The 22336-nt window shown below is 38.3% G+C and overlaps 4 protein-coding genes across 5 annotated transcripts; 3 read left to right on the top strand and 1 right to left on the bottom strand.

Moving 5' to 3' along the window:
- Window positions 1-529: 529 nt before the first annotated feature.
- LOC122047760 (protein NETWORKED 2D-like) lies at window positions 530-6138 on the top strand. The gene is made up of 5 exons (XM_042609227.1): window positions 530-941; window positions 1573-4300; window positions 4396-4477; window positions 5421-5630; window positions 5772-6138. Exons 1-3 carry the CDS (start codon window positions 848-850, stop codon window positions 4424-4426), a joined length of 2853 nt encoding a protein of 950 aa, XP_042465161.1. The 5' UTR covers window positions 530-847; the 3' UTR covers window positions 4427-4477; window positions 5421-5630; window positions 5772-6138.
- LOC122048842 (glycine-rich protein A3-like) lies at window positions 5441-5980 on the top strand. Its single transcript, XM_042610359.1, has 2 exons — window positions 5441-5630; window positions 5772-5980. Exons 1-2 carry the CDS (start codon window positions 5441-5443, stop codon window positions 5978-5980), a joined length of 399 nt encoding a protein of 132 aa, XP_042466293.1.
- Window positions 6139-6820: 682 nt separating the features above from the next.
- On the top strand, window positions 6821-12863 carry LOC122047761. Of its 2 annotated transcripts, XR_006130654.1 has the most exons (4): window positions 6821-7003; window positions 7141-11184; window positions 12435-12554; window positions 12846-12863. XR_006130654.1 is itself a non-coding variant. In XM_042609228.1 (3 exons), exon 2 carries the CDS (start codon window positions 7198-7200, stop codon window positions 11149-11151), a length of 3954 nt encoding a protein of 1317 aa, XP_042465162.1. In that variant the 5' UTR covers window positions 6821-7003; window positions 7141-7197; the 3' UTR covers window positions 11152-11184; window positions 12435-12716. The 2 variants fall into 2 exon arrangements, 1 of the variants encoding a protein (XP_042465162.1); XM_042609228.1 differs by lacking the exon at window positions 12846-12863 and having other exon boundaries at window positions 12435-12716.
- A 38-nt stretch (window positions 12864-12901) lies between these two features.
- LOC122047763 (kinesin-like protein KIN-5A) lies at window positions 12902-20172 on the bottom strand. Its single transcript, XM_042609229.1, has 23 exons — window positions 19941-20172; window positions 19163-19352; window positions 18947-19076; window positions 18695-18850; window positions 18145-18618; window positions 17787-17884; window positions 17537-17693; window positions 17387-17456; window positions 16814-16890; window positions 16434-16487; window positions 16269-16349; window positions 16077-16188; window positions 15689-15775; window positions 15423-15598; window positions 15140-15301; window positions 14964-15071; window positions 14719-14877; window positions 14549-14632; window positions 14108-14313; window positions 13917-14018; window positions 13722-13831; window positions 13476-13627; window positions 12902-13392 (listed from the first exon to the last, which is right to left on the bottom strand). The coding sequence occupies exons 2-23, from the start codon at window positions 19327-19329 to the stop codon at window positions 13216-13218; spliced, it is 3099 nt and encodes a 1032-aa protein (XP_042465163.1). The 5' UTR covers window positions 19330-19352; window positions 19941-20172; the 3' UTR covers window positions 12902-13215.
- Window positions 20173-22336: the final 2164 nt, after the last annotated feature.

A 22336-nucleotide genomic window follows, 5' to 3' on the forward strand; every position in this document is an offset into this window, starting at 1 on the left:
TTTATATATTAGTCACTAGACCGTTCCGAGAGGACTAATTTCGGTCCGAGAGGACTAATTTATTATATAAGATCATGATTCTATAAACTATTACCATACCTCTTATTATTGTTTTATGACTCGAGACACTGTTGTTATTATTCATTGGAAAAAAAAAAACAAAGATGATATCGCTGATATCAAATGATTCATTAGACAGATAAATTAGGCGCCGACGAGAATGGATTGTTGTTAGTCTTCGTGGACCATATTAAAGGATTTGTCTAACTGTTACTTTATTTATGTTCTTCAATTTTTATACAAGAAAAAATCATGCAACGCGAGTGGAGATATATTACAGGAAAGATTTCATTCTAAATATTAATTTCTCTAGAAAAACATATATACTTATTATAAAATTGGCTATTTTTAAAAATAATTTAGCTTAAAGACGTAATTAAATTAAATTAAATTGATAATTATACCTCATTAAATTATTATTTATTTTTTTATTTAAATGTAATCGGATATAAAAAATGAGGTCGTTTAATGGTGACTGGATTCAACGTGCAGGCCACCAGGTGACGGCCCGACTGCGCTTCGTTTGCGCCGACCATCCTCCTTTCTTTTCCTTATTTAACCCGCGACAGCGAGGATGGCGAAGGTCGCGATGCCGTTTTCCCTCCCCCTTTCTCGCTCGTTTCATACTGCCACAAAGAAAATACTTCCTTTCCTTCTCCTGTACGCTTCCACCTTTCTTCCACTTCCTTCTTCCTTGTTCGCTCCGCTCTCTCTCTCTCTCTCTCTGATCTGTTAGGTATCTTTCTCTTCCAGAGAGGGATACAGCGACAGGAAGAGATACATAGAGATGCTGCAGAGAGCGGCTAGCAACGCGTACTCATGGTGGTGGGCGAGTCATATCCGGACAAAGCAGTCGAAATGGCTCGACAGCAACCTCCACGGTCAGTTTTTGATTCTCGCTCCATTTTCTCTGATTGTTTGCTTTTCGTCGTGTTCTTTCCGTGGACCGACGCGCTATGCTTTATTGCTCCTTTTTTTCCCCCGGAAAGTTCAGATTTTATGATATTTATACTTGTTTTTTTTTTTTTTTACTGAATAGGACAAATTATGGGATGCGTCCGAAGATTTCTAGTAGGGTTTTCAATTTCCTTTTTTTAGTCAACGATTCAATCTTCAATGAACAATCGACAAGTTTACTTAATCTTTACTTAAAACATTACCCAAATAAAAGATCAATAAACATGTTTTTTTTTTTCAATTGATTTGGGAGATTAGCAATACATAGAACATCATTTTGCTACTGCTTCGTGAAAGTATTTTTACAAGAAGTAACAATTCAGTTCAGATAATTATTTCATTGGAACGATCAGTATGATGAACTATCAGTATGAGAGTCTTAGTGTTTAATTTATTCATGGGGATCTCCACAATTCATGTCTCTGAAACTAAATTAGTGCTCGCAAACATTTTTATTCTGAACAGTCTGTTTTCGTACCTACTTTATATGTTAATAAATATGTGACCAATCTGTCATCCTACTTCTTCATTTTTCTTACAAATAAACTAATGCAGAAATGGAGGACATGGTGAAAAAAATGCTCAAGCTCATTGAAGCAGATGCTGATTCCTTTGCTAAGAGAGCAGAATTGTACTTTAAAAGGAGACCGGAGTTGATAGGTTTTGTCCAAGATGCATACAGGGCTTACAGAGCTTTGGCCGAAAGGTATGATCACATATCTGGAGAATTGCACAAGGCCAACCACACTATAGCAACTGCTTGCCCCGATCAAGTCCAGTATGCCATGCTTGAGGAGGAGGATAATCTTCCGAAAGCAATTATACCTATTGATCCAAGTAAAATTAACAAACCTCTAGTAGAAGGACTAATGAACAAAAGAAGAGAAAGTGAATCATCCATAAAGAAGCAACAGAAAAAGACTGATGTGCTTCAGATAAGTGAAGAAAAGGCCCGAGAGGAAATAGGTAAGCTCCAGAAAGAAATATTGGTTCTACAAACTGAGAAAGAATTCATCAAGAGTTCATATGAAAGTGGGATAGCCAAATATTGGGACATTGAAAAGAAAATCATGGATGCGCAAGAAAAAGTTTCCCGGTTGCAAGATGAGTTCAGTACCAGTGCAATCATTGAGGACGATGAGGCACGTTCTTTAATGACAGCTACGGCTCTTAAATCTTGTGAGGATGCCATGGTTAATTTGCAGGAACAGAGAAGGAAATCCCTGGAGCAAGTGAAAGTAGAGTCCCAAAGAATTAAGGTTGCTAATGAAAAGCTGAAGATTCTCAAAAGTGAGAATGGCCAACTGGAGGTGGAAAATGCAGAGATGTCCGGCAAAGCCACACAGATGAACTTTTCTTCTGAGAAAATTGAGGATGATGCTTTAAACAAGGCAAGGCTTGACTTACAGTCCATCTGTGAGAAAACTAAGATGCATTTTGAGACGATTCCTGAAAGTTCTGTGATTGAAATTGCTGAAAAGATTAATGAGCTTGCTAATAAAGTTTTCACATTGGAAATGACTGTTTCATCACAGTCCGCGCAAATTAATCAATTGACTTTGGAAAACAATGATCTTGATAGATCCCTTCAGAAATTGGAAGAGGAGAAAATGACTCTCATCAATGACTCAGATGCATTGTCTAGAAGGCTGAAGGAAGCTGAAGAAGAGTTAACCAAAGTTCAAGCGATTGAGAAAATTATCCATGATGAAGAATTCAGTTTCAGAGAAAACTTTGTAGAAACCTGTCACAATCTCAGCAATATTTCAGAGAAGCTGCAGTCTTTTAAAGCTACAGAAGATGGTTGGACTCAAGATGCATTCATAGAGGATGAATCTTCAACGCTTAACACTGAACCAGAGCAACTATTTCAAGGTAATGAAATAACTGAAATTGATGTCATTAATGACGATTTGAAAGAGGAAATTCATGCAACTCAAGAACATGGAAATTGTCAGGAAGATGCTTCCCAAACTGAAGCAGGTTCTCAACTGAAGGGTGCTTTAGAAAAGACTGACGTAGCAACTGAAGCACTGGAAATTAACGGATTAGGGTCATCACAAATCAATTCTAGCGTGCATCTAATTATCAGTTCAGAAAGTTTGCTTGATGGAAAAGATCACACTCCTACCTTTTGTCATAACAGTCCTAGTGGTTTAGACAGTAATGAAGGGATTTTGCAGGTGGAGTACACACCAGTATTAACAAATAACGAAGAGATGAAGAAAAGACTCTCTGAAATGGAGGAAAAAAATGACCAACATATTCAAGATACAATGACTTCTTTGATAGCAGAACTGAAGAACGTCATTGTAGTGAAAGATGAGGAGATACAGATGCTGTGTCAAAAGTTGGCCTCTCCAAAGACAAGTTCTATTCTTACATTAAACTCGTGGCATGGCCAACAAAAGGTTGAAAACACATCTGACTCTTCGATGTGCCTACAGAACTATAAATCTCAAGATTCTGACACAGCTGATGTGCTAAACCCATCATCAAATAAAAGTGACTCAATTGCTGTGTCTACTGAAAAGGGCCTTGCTGAGAACATCGATGATGATCACATAAATGAGCAGGATAGTATTTCACCTATCGCAGAAAAGTTCAGAAGGGATATTGATACTCTGATTGAGAGAAATTTTGAATTTTGGCTAAGATTCAGTACATCATTTCATCACATGCAGGAGTTGAAATCCAAATATGAAGACCTACAAAATGATTTCAGTAAGCTGAATAAAAAGGCATCGGCTGAGGATAGCCCTTCAGCCAATCAGGATAGGAAATCTGAGTCAGCACCAGTAGCCACAAGACTGAGAGAATTGAAAATGGAACTTGGCGTATGGTTGGAAGAGAGTGCATTGTTGAGAGGTGAGCTGCAAAGTAGGATCTCAAGTCTTTCTGAATTGCAAGAGGAGATATCCACTGCTATGAATACCAAAATGGAATCTGTGGAAGTTTTGTTCGCTTCTTATGAAGCTGCAAAGTTTCATGGTGAGGTAATGAATATGAAACAGGAGAACACTAAAGCGATTGGTGAACTGCAGTTGGGGCAAGACCAAGTCAAGAAGCTTCAAGCTGAAATCGAGGATCAGTTGTCTAAATTGTGTGAAAATTTTGAACCTTTTCCTCCAGGCAGCCCTCATGATGACTTGGATAGTCCTCCAAGGGCTAGAGTACCCTTGCGCGTTTTCCTTTTTGGTGCCAAGCCTAAAAAGCCATCATTCTTTGAACGCATACAACCGGTGTTTCAGAAACAAAACATGAAGCTTAGAGTTGGACGCCGGTAAGTTGCTTAAGTTGTGTAAACTACTTTTTAGATAAAAAACTGCTCACATCTGTCTTATACTGAATCAACTTTTTGTTGAATTATCTCGACAGGTTTAAACAGCTTCAGCAATCAGAAGAGTAACTCGTTACTAGTTGCAAAGTAGTACAACTACTCCCCTTACGATGTGAAGAGGCTCGTCAAACATTTATTTTCTTGTTTGGAGAATGCCTTTGGTTTGCTTTATTCCTTTTCCTCTGCTGGCTCACTGGAAGAGCTTTTGTTAGTGAATTCCGTTGGCTAGCTTTGGAACCAAGAGCATTTTCTTGGCGAAAATTGTTTCTTGCTTTAAAATTGTTTCAGGTTTGAGTTGTGGTCATGCATGTAAAATAGGTGATGCCGATTCTTTGCAGAGAAATAAAACCTCATCTACTTTTTTTTTTTCAAACCCCAGATTCCTTTCTCCCAAATTGTGAGTGGAAAAGTAGTCAACAACTTGTATATTGTCGTCCATATTTAATCTTCTAGTAGTTTATTTCATAGTGTAATGGGAACTGATGCTGATTAGTCTTGATTATCACTTTGATTATTCCAGTAGGAAATTTCACTAACGCAGGTACGTCCTTTACAACTACTAGTACTTTTATTTTTTGATTCTTTCATCTTGGACTAAACAACAAAATGGTTTCTCCTAGTGCATCTACTGTGTGAAAAATACAAGGGTTGCTGCTTCAAATCATGTAGTTTCTTGTCGGCCTGAGAAAATGTTTAAAGTGTAATTCCAAAATATAATTTTATATATCAAAGTGCTTTTATTGTGCTTATTCCTCGCGTGAATAGGACGCCAAAGGGAAATACTTTTTGAGTTGTTTGAATAAGAAAGAATTATGCTTACGGGTAGAATTGCATGTCGAATTACAATTTTTTAGTATTATCTCAAGAATCCATGGTTGATGCTTCTCTCTTGGTACTTATAAATACATGCAGGAGTATACATTCCTTCACAAGCACTACAAAATTTTCTATCTGCTGTGTCACTACTGATCGTTAATTCCTCTTCTTATTCTTTTCTTTCTTTTTTTGTCAATCTCAAACCGAGTAAATGCTTGCTCTTCTAATGTTTCTCTTATCTGAACAGAAATTTGAGGAAAAGACGAGATGGGGAAGGAAAGCATCAGCAAAGGCTTGAATGGCTGGGGTTCTTATTCAGGCTATGGATATCCTCCGGCGACCGGAAATTGTTATAACCATAACGGTCATGGATACTACCCTCCAGCACCATCATACCCTCCTGCCGCATACCCCCCCTCGCATTATCCTCCTGCTTCCTATCCACCATCACACCAAGGTAACCGAAGAACAGAACTTCTAGATTGTAATTACCACAATCTAGAACATCTCATTGTTAGAATTTTCATGGCCGATGTCACAGATGATTTTTATTTGACAGTACTGGTTCAGTCTTAAACTAATACATATCAAATGCCAGGACATGGATCTCGTGTGGGGGCAGCGTTAGCCACCGCCGCTGCTGCTTATGGAGTTCACCGCATAGCTCATGGTTCTCACCATGGTGGCCATGGCTATGGAGCATACGCGGGGCATATGCCCGGTGCCCACTACGGCGAGTTTAAGCATGGCAAGTTCGGAAAGCACAAGCACGGCATGTTTGGAGGCAAGTTTAAGAAATGGAAGTGATACTAACTGAGACTTAAGATGAGATGATCATATATCGCAATATTCTTCTTTCTGGCTTCAGTCACAGTAGTGGCTCTATGGCATAGATATTTCAATATGTATTTGTTGCTTTGGAATACTTAATGACTGAATAATATACAATTATAATATTGTATTTAGTAATTTAGTTACTTGTTCATGCAAATTTATACGCTCAACTAATTATAGTATTTGTATTTAGTAATTATAGTATTTGTATTAAAATTGAGTATATTTGTTATTAAATTGAGTATGATTTCTTTTCTGTTTAATATAATTTTTTTTAAATTTAATATCATTTAAAGAAAATTTAGTATATTTTTCATCTAATTGAGTACCATTTAAAGAAGATCTAATATATTTTTCATTCAATTGAGGTGGAAAAAGAGTCGTATTCAATTTGATAGAAAATATATTATATTTTAATTTAATGTACTCAATTTTAGAAAAATTATATTTATTTATATCTAAAAATATCATGAATAATTAGATAAATATATTTGACTAGATAATGGAAATAAAAAATTTTATTAATACGAACTGCATATAAAATTTTATTTATGAATGAAGACGGCATGCAAATTGCTAATTATTTTTTAACTAGAATCAGCCGACGGCCAAGGTTAATCTGATAATCAATCTCTACCCTTCCCCTCCAACGCACGGCCGGGATCTATCCAGTTCATAACCGTTTCGAAGCCTACCGTTACCTTGCGATAACGAACCAATCGGGTCGGGTTGGAAGATTAACGGACCCAGTGTAGGATCCTCTTCCCACACCCACAGGCCACCACTCGCTACTGCCTCTCCTTCCTCGAGACAACACGCACAAATCCGTCGCCTCTCCCTTCCTTATTCTCACCGCCCCACCTCTCTCTCTCTCTCCCTTCGGCTCGTTCTCGCTTTCTCCCTCGCTAGGGTTTCCTCTTCCGCCTCCCTAACTCCGAATTTTCTGCATCGGCTCGTAATCCAATCCTCGCGCTTGCCTCGTCTCCTCTCTTCGCGGTACGTTCGTCCTCTCCTCCCATTCCCCGTCGCCTCCTCGAGTGCTCCTTATTTTTATTGTCCCTGTCTTTAAGGTTTCGATTTCGTTCGTTTTCGTGTTTTGTTTGATCGACTTCGGCTTGTTTTGGTTGTTCCAGGCGATTTTGCTTTTGCGGGAAGGTGAAAGGTTGTTTCTTCTAAAGGGAGATAGATAAATGGCGATTTTGAAGAATGCCTCTAGGGTTTTGAGGACGGGCGGTGGTTCCCCGCCCCAGAGTGCGTCGAGCCAGGAGGAATACGGAGAGCTTTCTGCAGGGATCGGCAAGTCGGAGTCGTACGCTTCGGAGGCTTCTTATGTGGACTCCGGCATGGAGACGGACGAGTGTGATCGGTTAGAACTCGGCGATCCCGGAGCTCAATTGTGCCAAGTGGGGAACCAGAGCTTTTTCATCCCGCTTGAGCTCTTTGATCTCCCCGACCTGGGTTCCATCTTGTCATTGGAGACGTGGAATGAGTATCTCACGGAGGAGGAGCGCTTTGCCCTGTCTGGGTACCTTCCAGACATGGACCAGGAGACCTTTGGGATTACCCTCAAGGAGCTGTTTTCTGGGGAAAATTTTCACTTTGGTAGCCCGCCCATTACTCTTTTCAGTCAGTTGAAAGGTGGGTTATGTGACCCAAATATCATTCTTTATCGCCGTGGATTGGTTTCCTTGCAATGGCGTGATCACTACCATTGCCTGCACAGCTATCAAAATTCTATGGTGAGGAGTCTTGTCAGCCTGAAGGATGCATTTCAAAGTTGTGCTGGTTATTCTATTCAAGAAAGAATTCAGTTTCTGAATACAGTGAAGAGACAGAGGCCTCTTGAGAGGAATGAGGATGCTAGTTTTGAAACAAATTCAGAGGAAGTAAATATGGATCGCCTCTACTCAAGTTACAGCTCTAAGGCCTCTCGTCAATTTCTGAAGCCTTCAACTGACATTAAGCTTCGCGATATTGGCATGGGCAGGGAGCCTGTGATATTTGGTAAAGGGAAAACAAAAGGAGTTTTGAAGGTTACTACTTCTAAGTTTCCAGCACAGGAAAGTGCATCTTCTGCACATTCTTCATCTTTGAAGTATGGAATGTCCTCAAAATATAAAGCGAAAATTCCACAGTTGCCTGTCACTGCGAAGGATAAATATACAGGGTTTCATCTGGAATCTCCTCCAAAAACTATGCATTATACTGGTGAAGATCAAGATGACATGGAGGAAGAGTATGTGATTCCACCAAAAGACTGGAAATCTGGACACAGAAGCATTGCAACTAGTAGTTTATTTAGAATAGGAAAGAATGAGAAATCAGCGAAAAGACATGATGTGAACATATATAGTGATGAAGAGCCTGCAGACTACAGTAGTTTCAGCCATTCTTGGAGGAAAAATGGAAATGCACATCATATGGTAACTATTGCTTCTTATGGTGATGAATCTCCTGAAAAGGCAAACAAGGCTAGAAATTTTGAGAGAGAATTGTTGCCTTCTACCACAGGTGAAACTCAAAACCTTATGATGAGTCGTCTCATGAGGCAAAATAAGTTCCATGAGGATTCAATTTTACCAGATCATTTCCTGAAACTGGATGGTTTGAACCACAGAGCTACTAAATGGAATATCAAGCATGAATATGGAACTGGAGACGATGGAGTTGATTATAATTTGAAATCCAAATCTTTCAGAACTTTTCCAACACAGACCAATGATGTTTATCTCCACAATGATCATAGAATCAGAAACTCACATAGGAAGATGAAAAATAATTTGAATGAAGTTGAGGATATGAGCATGAACTACTCGAGAATCACTACTATGGCTGCTCAGAGTGAGGAGACAGAATCTGAAACATCTGACCAGGTCGGGAATGGTGGGAGTACCAATCCTATGATCAGAAATTTGAGGTTTCGAGGTGCTGACACTGAACCTCGTCATTCTTCTATTGTTAAATCAACCTATGACTATGAAAAGCATGATGAACTCATTGATGAAGATAGAAAATGTCCTTCCACCTTTCCTGATGTTGATAGGCATGTTTATACACCAGATATTGATTCATATTCTGTGAAAATAAAATGTTCAAAATCGGTGAAGAAGGGCATAAGGCAAGACACAAGTGAGAAGTTGAAAGATGCTGAGAAGAAGCGCACAAGGATGGTCAACATGGATCATTCTTCACAGCAATCATTTTATGCCGTTGATTACAGAGGTGGGATGATGGATGAACATTTGGATAACTTGGATGAAATTTCAAAGTTACAAGGCAGTAATAGCAAAGCTAATAGATTAGGGAATACGGCCAAATTCTCTGATTCTCAGTCCATGAATGCTAATTCTGAAACATCAGGGCTTCCCCTAAAAGGTTGTAATTCTGCATCAAAGAAACCTAAATGGAAGGTTAATAATGGTCATTACCCAGATGAGCCAGATGATTCCCTTTATTTGAAAAAACCCAGTGCAAAGCAGCAGAAGGGTAAAAGGAAAGTAGTCGCAGAAACTGACACATTGACTGCAGTAAGTTCTGATCTGGGTACATCTAAAAAGGATGCAGAAGATGTAGAACCTAAGCCAAAATTACAGAAGAAGCCATTCACTCTTATCACACCAAGTATTCACACTGGTTTCTCATTTTCCATAGTCCATCTACTTTCAGCTGTTCGAAAGGCAATGATTACTCATCAGATGGATGATTCCACATTTAATGATGCTCATCTTCAGAACAGAAACTGCAGCACAATACAAATTACAAAAGAGCTGAATGAGATGGGCCTAATAGAAAATAACAAGCACCTTGCTCATTCTGTCGAGACTATGGTTAACCAAGCCAGTTTTCCTTCTCTTGCTTTTCAAGAGATTGTTGAGCGAGTAAGATCAAACCCTGGAGATCCATGCATCCTTGAAACACGGGAACCACTTCAAGATTTAGTCCGAGGAGCTTTAAAGATATTTTCATCTAAGACAGCACCTTTAGGAGTCAAGGGTTGGAAGCCCCTAATATTACATGACAAGTTAAATAAAAGTTGGTTATGGACAGGCCCCATTTCTTCTGGTTTGCCGGACAATGAAAATGCAGAAGAGGAAATTTCTTCAGAAGCATGGGGAATTCCTTACAAGATGCTTGTAAAGTTGGTTGATGCTTTTGCTAATTGGCTCAAGAGTAGCCAGGAGACCCTCCAGCAGATTGGGAGCCTCCCTCCTCCTCCTACTTCATTGCTTTCTAACTTGGATGAGAAGGAGAGGTTCAAAGATCTGAGAGCTCAAAAGAGTCTAAACACTATTGGTTCAAGTTCAACTGAGGTAAGAGCATACTTCCGCAGAGAGGAATTTTTAAGGTACTCAGTTCCAGATCGGGCCTTTTCCTACACAGCTGCTGATGGTAGAAAATCAATTGTTGCTCCATTGAAGAGAGGGGGTGGAAAGCCAACATCAAAGGCACGGGATCATTTCATGCTTAAACCTGATCGACCACCTCATGTTACTATTCTTTGTCTTGTTCGAGATGCAGCTGCCAGGTTGCCTGGTAGTATTGGAACTAGGGCAGATGTTTGTACCCTGCTAAGGGACTCACAATATGTTGTTGAAAATGTTTCTGATACACAAGTGACTCAAATAGTGAGTGGGGCTCTAGATCGGTTGCATTATGAGCGCGATCCTTGTGTACAATTTGATAGCGAAAGAAAATTGTGGGTTTATCTTCATAGAGAGAGGGAAGAGGAAGATTTTGAGGATGATGGAACCTCATCAACTAAGAAGTGGAAAAGGCAGAGGAAAGATCTTGAAATTGGTAATGATGTTGACACTGGTTCCTTGGCTGTTTGTGACTTTTCCACTGGCCTGGACCATGATCACAACCTAAATGTTGGAACAACATCTTTTGGATCAGGAGAAATAGCTGAGCATCTTAATGAAGATATGGGAGTAAATGTAGAGAACTTTCATTCTCTTATGGACACAAACATTGTTAGTGAGGGCAATAGTAATTGGAATTCTCTGGGATTGAATCTATTAAATGAAAACAGGTTGGTATGTCAAAAGAACTCCACTGACGAGGATTACAATGATGAGACATTTTGTCAAGAGAGGCCAGTTCAGTTGCATTATGATCACATTATGAATAAAGGATTATACTAGATACAAGCTTGTTTATGTTGCAGAGTTACTCAGGTAATTCTCATGTTCATCTTCGGTTTTTTAAGTGTCATTTTTTTAATCCAGCAGTAAGCAGTATACCTTTAGTTTCTGCTCACATAAATTATGCTACTTAGCTGCGACTTGTCATTGTTTTACCGTATTTTGATTTGTTCATGCTAAAAGATCTGCTATCCTAATTTAACTTCATTTTTTTTCTTGTTTCTTTTCCTGCTGAATATTGTTTATTTGAATGTGTTTTGAAAATCAAGTTAAAGTATATTTGGATCTATTATTGTATTATCTTTCCAAATTGTCACTTGATATGACTTTGTAACACCCTTTATTGAAGTGAAGTGAGAATCCCATTCGGTATGCCATACAAGTCAGTTAATTTGACTGAATACATATTTGTTGTCTTAAAGTTTATTGATATGGTTGAAGTTTGCTATGAGTTTAGTTCCTACTGAAAGATAAGTAGTTTATGCTTGCTCATAGTTGGAATTTCCTTTGTTTTGTGCAAGAACTTGGTAGTCTTGTTGGTACGGCAGCAGAATAAATCGATAGAGTGTATGTTATTCATTCTTGATGATAGTAGTAGTTTTCATATTCACTGGCCTATGCAAACGCAATTGAATCATTGTACTCTGTTGTATGTCTTGCTAAACTCTGAGCCATGGATTCTAGAAGTAGAAATTTTGCCAGAGGCTGGTATTTCACAAATAGGTTGGTTATCTGGCCCTCTGGTATTGCTGGAGTCTAACAATCAGTATTGTAGCTCTAAGATGTTCAAACAAAAACTCATATCAACTAGGGATAGTGTAGATTTGTAGAACCAATATAAAGACGAGCGAAATTGGTACACTTATGTGTAGGGGCAAATGGTATACATAAGCGCTAGGAGCCATGACTATTTATAGGCTTAGTTAAGAACAGGATTTATTGTTTCTAGTCTATGCCTGCAAACCTGTATCGTGTTAAGAAGATATCTAAGCTTTCATTGATAATGTGGTAACAGTTTGCAGTTTGTACAGTTTGGTCCGGATTATTGCATGTCTCTTTTACCGGTTGCCTAGGTATTTGTTTTGCAAGATAGAATGGGAGTTGTTTTACGTAGGCAAATGTGCTAAACATGAGCATCGAGATAGTTCATCACTTAAATTGCTAGAACATACTCGATAAGTTTTTTTTTTTAAAAAAAAAAAATTCAATTCAGATGTTATTCAAGCATTCTCTAAAAATCTTTGAGGTCACTAACACGCTCATAATTCATGTTTCATGTGCAGGCAGGTCCGACCGTACGAGATGTGACACATCACATACGGCCCTGTTATTGAGGCATGTTTTGCTTGCAGCATGAAAAGAGCCAATCGAATTTCACACTGAGTCTCATGTTCAAGCTCAAGGTGTGTTGGTGTACATATATTTCTTTTTTCCTTCATTTGTGACGTGTTAGCCAAAATGGCTAACGCTTTAGTTAGGAGTCATAACAACTTTTCCTGTGTTAATAAACATGGAGTGTACAGATGAGGTATTTATCCGTTACTGACCCATTCCATTCTTTTTCACTGTTTGAAATCTTACTTTCAAAACTGCGTATATCTTTGAATTGCTCGGTTGTTGAATGTTGATAAATGATATGAATTTTATTGCTTTTAAGTACATTTCGTAAGCAGATTGTATTTTTTGTCAATAAGCATCTCTGTGAAGCAAGAAATCCTGGTAAAGATAGGAATGAACAGACCAACGCAACGTGCAGACAAGTGGTAGATAAAATGATACAAAGACGGGACAACACTGGTATTTAGCGTACAATCCAACAAGGAACGAACCGAAGGAAAAAAAAACTAGAACCTGTATGGATTTTTTGTACTTTATGCTATCATGCTCTAGAATAAACTGCCCCATAGTTTGTTCAGAAATCTCTATAATACCTTGACAAATCAGGCAAAGAATGAAACGGAGAGGATATGAATGACTAAACGCCTCATCAATTATACTATGTACAGCATTGCCAACTACATCCTATATACCGTCATTGGCTTCAATTTTTTGGGCTTTAAACTCTTAACTGAGACTTGTGCATTGTCTTAAATCCTCATTTATCTCCTTGGGAGCAGATTTTTCTGCCCAAAATGATTGCAGTAGTTCTTCAAATGCGGGTGTTCTGAGCTCCTCAATGAATGCGATACCTGGCAGATTAATTGATCGCCTCCTTGGCGTGGAACATGATGGCATATCCACCTGACCAAAATCTTGAGTGAGACAGGCATGGGCAAAAAAAAAAACCAATGCACCCGACTTGGACTAGCAGAAACAAATCCTACCATGTATTCTTCTTCAAAGCATTTTCCTGTGTTTTCTGTGATCTCCACAATCTTGTGGCAATGTCCGCTCCTCAGTTCCCTTAGCTCCTCGCGGCATGATAAAAGCATGGAGTTAACGTCTTCACATGCTTCATGATCGAGTTTCAGTGAACCTGAAAACAAAATCTTCAATAAACTTTGGCTATCCGAAGTTTAAAAAAAAACAAAAAAACTAAACTAAAGGTTTTATGCATAAGTAATAGTTACATTCAATTGAGGAATGAAGATCCTTGTTTGCAGTCTCTACATCTTCAAGTGTTGCTGAGGCAGCGATGGACAATTGACTGTGTATTCGTTGGTTGGCTTCAAGCCCATTCCTGTATAAAATTACCCAAAACCAAATGAAATGATGAGCAGATATCGTGGTGGTAATTAGCTACAGAGAAACTGTTAATAAATTACCTGAGTATAGAATCTAGTGATGTCATGTTTCCTTTATCAAGGTTTAGCAAAGAACTTTGAGCCAATTTCCATTGCTTTGAACTCAATTTTGCCTTCTCCATGCTTTGATCACCAACATGAATGTCATGCCGCTAATTTGATTTAGATGATAGTAATTAATGCCAAAATAGAAATAAATTTCAATTTATTACCAGTTCCTAAAACCGTCATCTAATTCAAGCTTTCCAGTTTCAATAGCCGCAATGTCCTCCACATAATGAGCTTCAGTGTCTTCCATATGAGTTTTCCATTGTTCTTTCACCGATGAAGAAGAATTATGAGCAGTCGACATTTCCTTTTCTAGACAACTTGTTCTCTGCGCAGCACTTGCACGAAGATTATCAACTGCTGCTTGAACCTGAACAACATAGTCAGAAGTTAAATCAATGAAGATTGCCACCAGACTAAATTTTAATAGAGATCTCACTACTAATATTAGACTCTGTTGATAGTCTTATGCTAATTTACAGGAATTGAATGGTTAATTCGTTCAAGTGGTTTCATGAGCTAATTGTATTGCAATTAGGTTCAAAAGTTTCAAACAAGGACAGCACACATTTTTTTTTTTCTTTAATGAAAATGGTGTTCCATACCAGCATTGTCTTTCGGGCACTTGAGCTTGCAAGCATCTCTGCTACTTTTTCAAGCATTTGTTTTTCCTCATTAGCAGCGCATTCCTGTAAGCAAAGCTAGTAAGCAAGTACAGGAAAAAGCAATCTGTTCACTTCAATCGATCAAATAATGAAAGAACGGGATCACAGACCTCAAATTTCTTCTCAAGCTCCAAGAGTTGCTTGTCTTGCATAGTTTGTGATTCATTAAAAATCTTAGTCAGTGATGAAGCATGAATATCAAGGGTGTCAAAAAAGTTCGATGCAATTCTTGAAATATCCCTTGTTGCCTCCACAGCTCTGAGATGGGCCTTTTGTTTCACAAGAAAAAGGGATCAATCAAAGTTGAATTCCAAGAATTGCTTCACTAACTCTCTTATTGGTTAAAGCGAACTACCTCACGCTGCTGTTGTGCAAATACCACTAACTTATCCTCTTGTTCGGAGAGGCTCACTTGAAGTTCATGAAGGAGCTGATCAGCCTCCAAAGAAATGCCTTTGAAGCACTGCAAAACAACAGAATAATAAGGCGGAACACACTTGAACAATCATAACCACATAGTAAAAGCCTTACGTCCTCAAGCGTAGAAGAGTGCATTTGCACTTGAGAATTTAATATTCCAAATGTTGAGAGCGAATTTTTGTCAAGTTCACCAGACAAATCATCCAAAGCTTTGATTCCAGAACCGTACAGGGCCTTCAGCCTTTCAACATGACCTCGGACTCCCTTGGTGGCCTGTTACATGCTTTCTTAAGTCTTAACTATAAGATTAACATACCCAACAACACCAAATTATCATATATTACTTTTTTTTTTTGTGGAAAAAAAAAAACTAAAGCATCAAGATCGTAGATACCTCAGCCTTTATAGAGACAAATATTTGCATGTCTTCTCCCACTCCTTTAAGTTGGGTCTCCTGCTGCATCACGGAAACTGAGACAGTTTTATGCAAAATCTCCAGCTGCTGGGTCAATTGCGACTGAAATTTCTGGACGAGTATCCTATTTCCATCTTCTATCTTATCTTTCCTCTCTACAACCAATTTCACAGACCATGAACGCTGAATAACATTTCAGTTCCACTCCAGATGAATAATAAAAATAAAAAAGAAATAGAACGAACCTATTTTAGAAAATAATCCAGAGATATCCACAGTCGCACTTTCTAGCTCTGACCGAAGTTCATGTGCACGCTCAACGAGTAATTTTTCTGTAGGAAGATATATCTAAATTATTTACTACTGTTGGAAATGAGACCTTCTAGCTTTGCTTATATGAACATAAGCAAATTGTTGCTGTCAGACCAAGGTATTCACTCGATAACTACAGATTGTCATTGATGTCACATTACCTTGTCAAGCTGTTGACAACACATACTCAGATGAAAAACATTAATTCATATGACAAGGATTTCTGGTACTTTAGCCTAACATCATAAAGTACAACTAAACTCTTAGTAAAAGAGTCCACCTGTTTCAGTTATTGATATCCAGAAGGTATACTATCCTCACCTGATTGGAGAAGATTTGAGATAAAAAATTCCTTTTCTTTTATCTTTGAAGTTGCCTGTCTATATCTTTCTTCTATGTCGAACAGTGAATGCTCAGTTTCTTCCAGTTTTTTCTGCAGAAAACGAGAAGCTAAAAATTAACAGCTAACCAGAAATTGAAGCCATTTGTTGCAAAGATTAGAAAGTACCTTACCTGAGTTTGCTTAAGGTTCTCACTTAATTCTGCATTGAGCAATTGCTGACTATTATAAAGTTCTTGAAGCCCAACTAGTTTCTGATTAAAACATATAAGACCAAATTAAAGAATCTATTGAAGACCATGAGAAGAGGTAGTGTTATCAAAGATATAACTATTAACCTTGTCTTTTAAATCTAAATCAAGCTCCAAATGCTCTATTTTCTCGGCCATGGCCTGCAGGACAAATAATTCAGCACATAATGTTAAGAGATTTGCATCCATACAAAAATGTTAAGATGAATTAGATGTAACCATTTTGAGTTTGGGAGATCACATAAACCTCATCCAACTCCAAATTATATATTTAAGTCACATTATTAATCTAATGCGACAACTTTAAATAGGTAAATAAAAAAACTAAAATCAAAACAAATAAACCTTGCTTTTATCCATAGAAATTTCTAAAAAATATTTAATTATGTCGTCTTTTAAATTAGGCCTAAAATGGAGAATTTAGGCTTAAAAGAAGATAGATTGTATATCCATAGTCAAAATACAACCTTCTTCTCAGCTTCTTCCAGCAAGAATCGATCCTTTGGGATGTAAATGCCGTTCTTCTCTCTTGCAGCAAATACCTCTGTTGGACAATAATGATGCAACAGAAAAGGTCAACAAATTTGCATGTTGCTGCATCAACTAAATAATTTATTTAATAATCCACATACTATCAACTAGTTGACTTTACATTTTAACCCTTTTTATCCACATACAGATCCTTGTTAATCCACATACAAATCAATTTTTTTTTTGGAAAGAATTCGGTCTCACTCTACCAGCATATTTTAAGCCTAACTGATGCAAGTATTAAATTTCTGCACTTAGATAAGTAAATAAATAAGAGTTAGAAATCTGATAAAAATTGACATATATTGAAAGGCCAAATGACTTGAGAGTTAGTGACGAGTCTTGGGATGAGAAATTTGTTTCAAGTAAACTACATATTCCTTTTAGCTTACTTCATTATTTTTAATTGAATCTTACATATCATGATTCAGGGGAGTGTTATATATAAATAGCAAAACTGAAAGAGCAGTGACTCCAAGACGCTAGGATTACTAGAGAATAAATGAAACCTTGTTTAAGACGGTCAATTTCTGTGTACAAGTCCTTGATCACAGCAGATTTCAACATTTTTTGATTAACCTGTAGCAAAAAAATAACAGGCGCTAAGTTATTACATATGAAGATCGTTTGGCCTAATATTCACAAATAAACTAAAATACCTCAGGTCTGTTCTTTATATTTTTTGCCCTGTGTGCATAGTCTAAGGTACTGAGTGTCTCTTCCAAACAATGGATGGAAGGCGATATGGTGGCAATGATGCAGGTTTTTGTCTTGCCTCCCAGAGAGTCTCTTAGCAATCTTGTTAATTTGCTGTCTCTGAAACCAAGAAATACAGTAACGGTGATTCATTTGATCGTTATGGGATATGTACGGAGAAAGTAAATTTACTTGAAACTAATTTGATTTCACCTGTAAGGAATATGACCAGAGTGTTCAACAAGAGCATTAATAACACGACCAAGGGTGAGCAAACTTTTATTTATCTCTCCTGCCTCCCTTGCTCTACCCTGTAATAGTACGTTTTTTTTATGGTCAACACTAGCCAAAAATTCAGTTAATTATGTAAACAAAAGATTCAAAAAGAAAACTTCAGAAGAGGAAGTGAATTTGCTCCAATCCACCCACCATCAATATGAATGAAACAAAATTATGCTATGGAGAAATGAAGAGAGGATTTGTCAATAATTTAACATATACTGAAAGGCAGTTAGTCAATATGTCTATTACTTACGGAGAACTATAAAAAAAACCGAAGTGTATTACTCACGTCTCTGGCACCAGATCTGGAAATATTCTCTGAACCAGCAAGATCCACAAGATTAAGCTTTCCACATTTAATCATCTCTTCTCCTTCATGAGTGTATTCCTTAATGTGAATTGTGATGGAAAATATTGAGTGAGATCTACTGCTTTGCTTGTTGAGTAGAGTTTCTGCAGTACGCCTTTTTGTAGATCCTTTATCTAAAATTTTGTAGATTTCACTAGCGGTATACACCACCTCTTCTTCTAGCCCTCTAACAAAGACACCTCCCTTCCCATCTTCCATGAGAGCAATAGGCTTCTTGGATTTGTCATCAGAAAATTTAGAGTCATCTAACGTCAAAAGATCAGTTATCTCCTCATTGTATAGTTCAAGAAATGTCACTTTCATGCTGTATTCAGCACACTGAGCTTCAAGTATGTTGAATATCTGCCGAACTGCTCTAGGGATAACTCCGGCATCACTTGGGAACTCGCCATTCTACAACAGTCAACTAGTCATAAACAAATGGATCTGCTAGCGCAAGCTACATCTGGAGAGAAAAAAAAAACCCCACCTTTGCCTTGCTTCCTCCTTCCATGGTGTACGTTTTACCTGTACCAGTTTGCCCGTAAGCAAAAATTGTACAATTGTAGCCCTCAAGCACTTCATTAACTATTGGGGAAATAGCTTGGTCAAACAAATCCTTTTGCTTGGATGCCGGGCCGAAGACCTACATTTGATTATAGAATGCACTCTAATGATAAATAATATACCTAGAGAAGGAAGAATCAGAAATTGTATTGCATACATAGCTTGAAAAGAGAACCTTATCAAACACAAATGTCCTGTCTATTTGTTTGTTAGCAATATTCTGAACAGCTGCAACTTCTCTTCGGTACTCATTGCAGGATATGACTATGGGAGTGTTCATCCTCATCTCCTCCTCACTTAAAGGTCTGCAAAACGATCTGAATCAATGGAGGAGAAGAAAAAAACTAATAACACTTACATGAGTAGAAGGGCACAGAAAATTTGACCCTACCTGCATCTAAGTATGACTTGAACATTTACCCCCTTTTCCTTGTCAAACTTGCCACTGGCATTCCCATTCCCCTCAGCCGACCGGAGATCTCTCCCAATTTTCTCAGTGGATCTTGGAGTATGGGAGGGTGAGACGGGAACCATCCCCTTCTTTTGCGAGCTATCCATTACTCAATAACCAGCTATGCCACCTACAGAACAAATCATTTACACTCTAAGATTCATTCGGAAACAATACTATGCATTTTGCTCAACCACATTCTCAACATCGCTTCATAAACAAAACCCTGATTCCGAGAAACAACTGAAGTTAACAATTACTTCGAACACAAGCCTAAGATCCACAGATCAGCAAGTTCCACCAGAAGCTTAAAGACGATAGATTAAATTCTTCCCCTTAGAAAAGACAAAAAAAGAAAATCGGTTGTTTACTTCAATGAGAAAAAGCATCAAACACGATACAGCATTGATCAATGCAGATTGCGGTCACACAAGCGCGAGGAGGCGGTAAGATTGAAGGAATCTCAAGGTCAGGAGAATTGGTACCAAGAAGATCGAATAAGGTGATGAAAGAGACCAACCAGCGGCCGAGAGATGGGCAATCAAGAAGCTCCACAAAAGACTTCCATTTCGCACGCACAAAACAACACATCAAAAGCTCAACTTTTTTTTTTTTTTTTTTGATACGAATCGTCGCAGAACAACATCGAAGCAGAAGAAGGAAATGAGTGGAAAGGCGCGATCGATCAAGGAACGGCGAAGCGGGCCGCTGCACTCACCAAAGTGAAGAGATGGAGATGAGATTGTAGTTCTCGTCGTCGCTTCGTCTCCTTCGATTCCGCTCTGATTCGGCAGGATTTGCAGAATGCCAAACAAAAATCACGCAGAAACGGATCTAATTGGGCATGGCGATCGAAAGCAAGAAAAAAAAAATGGAGATCTGACGAAGGAAATGTAGCAAGAAAAGGAAAGAAGCGTGCTGTTACTTGTACTGTGCGTGCGATTGAGTGTCTTTTTAATTTGAATTAAGATGGAGGTTTTAATTTACGGCGTGATCGAACCGCTTAAGCAAACCGGTTCAAGTAAGGTTTGTTTACTTCTTCCCTTTTCAAAATTTTCCAAATTAAACCGGTTCCATGAATAAACAAACCCTAACAATAGAAAACAATGCACTTAAATCCCTTCAATAATTTAAGTAGAAAAGGCACGTGAGACATCTGCAAGTCCTACCTTCTAAATTTTACTATCCGACTCATCTTTCAATTCCAGATGAGTTTTTTACTAGTCATCTTGTTTCAATTCTACGAAGTACAAATGACAGTCCACATAATGGTCCAACGATTCTAACACAATGATCTAACGATCCTAGTGGTTCAAATACGATAGGTGAATTTCCCGCGCTCTCTAGATTTTGAATCTGGGTGCATGGAGAGCCTCAAGATATACTTACCACTGCATAATAGCGGAGTAATTAAGGTCTTCTTTCCCTCTTAGGACTCGGTTACAATATTGTTAAGAAAGGAATCCAAAGGCAACTTTGGCCATTGGAATGGCTCTAGTTCCTCATTAAACCTCTGCAAATCTGCACTGCACTGCAGATCTTTTTTGGGGGGAAATTGTGGTCGAAGCATCATGAAACCGAGCACTGACAGTCAATGAGAACAACTGCTGTAAGTAATATCTTTACAGTTGGTTGGTTGTCTTTAATGATTGCGTCCATGAGCAGATGCAACTTACTTTACTTGGTGCCCACCCTGCACTGCACCAGTACTTTGGGAGCCATTCAATACTGCTAGCAATCACTGAGTCATTCATTTTACAGTGTTGGATTGTGGCAATTACTAAGAAAAAGGGGGAGAAAAACTTCAGTCTGCACATGCGTGTTTGCTAAACTGCACAGACCTGAAGCATGAAAGATTAACCGGCTCAAGGGGAGCCAAAGCCAATTATCATATATGGCAGGCAGCAGAACATTCTACAGAGGAAATCAGGGCTGTGATCGAGCTTGTTATCTTTTGTAAAGCGAGTTCACGTGAATGGAGAAATGAAATGGGACCTCATCATCACATGCAATCTATGCGTGCTCGCTATCTATTCTCATTTCTGAGCTTGTGTCACTTGCGATCCTTGGCTCACAGTCACAGGCTCAGTGCCTTTTGATTTTCCTTATAATAATGTTTTTGTCTCTTTTGTGTTCGCATTGGATGAATTGTTTCTATCAGGCCAGCGATCGACTGCAATATTCATACGCCAAATGCCAAACTTTGGTGGCTTCTGCCTATTTACTTTGTATCAAGAAACTGTCAATACAATCAATGCCACTTTATGTTTCTTTCAGCAGTTCCCCGGACTCACATGAGATTGAGAACGCACCAAACTAAAGGAGAAGCAAGCAAGTTGGTGATTTGTTGCACTTGCAGGGAAAGATTTGGTGCTTTGGCTTGGATTGCACTCTAGTTTCAAAGAAAAGTACATAAATCTATTTATTCTTCTTGTCCTAGAAAAATATTAAGATTGTTTCCGAATGTATTTATTGTTATGATGTATTCTCGAGTGATTCTTCAAGCTTCTTTAAAGCATATTTCAGACTCTTTTCAGCTCTCATCCAGCAACGGGTTTCCTCAGCCAGCTTGCTTTCCAACTCTTTCTTCTACTCAGTTAAAACCAAACATTGATTTGATTTCCAAAAAAAAAAAGAGAGAGAGAACGCAATAGAAATGAATCTAAATTAGAAAATGATCGATGTTGAAAGGAAAAGAAGCAGACAATTTCGGCCAGTTTATTAGCTTCCTCCTTTGCGGTCCTTGTGGCCCTTCTTTCTGCTTGCAGCCTCCCTCTCAAGAGTTCTATCGTTCTCAAACCATCGTCCTCTGCTTTCTCTGTAAAAACAAGAAACTATGATCGATCACCACCAAGGCATTATGCTGTGTAGGGAGAATATGTCGTGCCATTTATATTACCTGGAGCAGTCATATTGCTCTGGTATTCGATTCAGATGAAATGATTCGTAAGATAAGTTAGATAACAGAGCGAGCCTTGGTAGAAGAGAACACAGAGATGGAGATACAACCAAGAAGAAGAAGAAGAAGAAGAAGAAACGGACGTAGAGTAATTAAGACGAAGGTTTCCAGCTTGTTTTGCTTTAGGCCTGTGAGTTCTTGCTGGCTTTTAGTTT

This window comes from Zingiber officinale, chromosome 2B (assembly GCF_018446385.1).
Source record: "Zingiber officinale cultivar Zhangliang chromosome 2B, Zo_v1.1, whole genome shotgun sequence".
Lineage (NCBI taxonomy): Eukaryota > Viridiplantae > Streptophyta > Magnoliopsida > Zingiberales > Zingiberaceae > Zingiber > Zingiber officinale.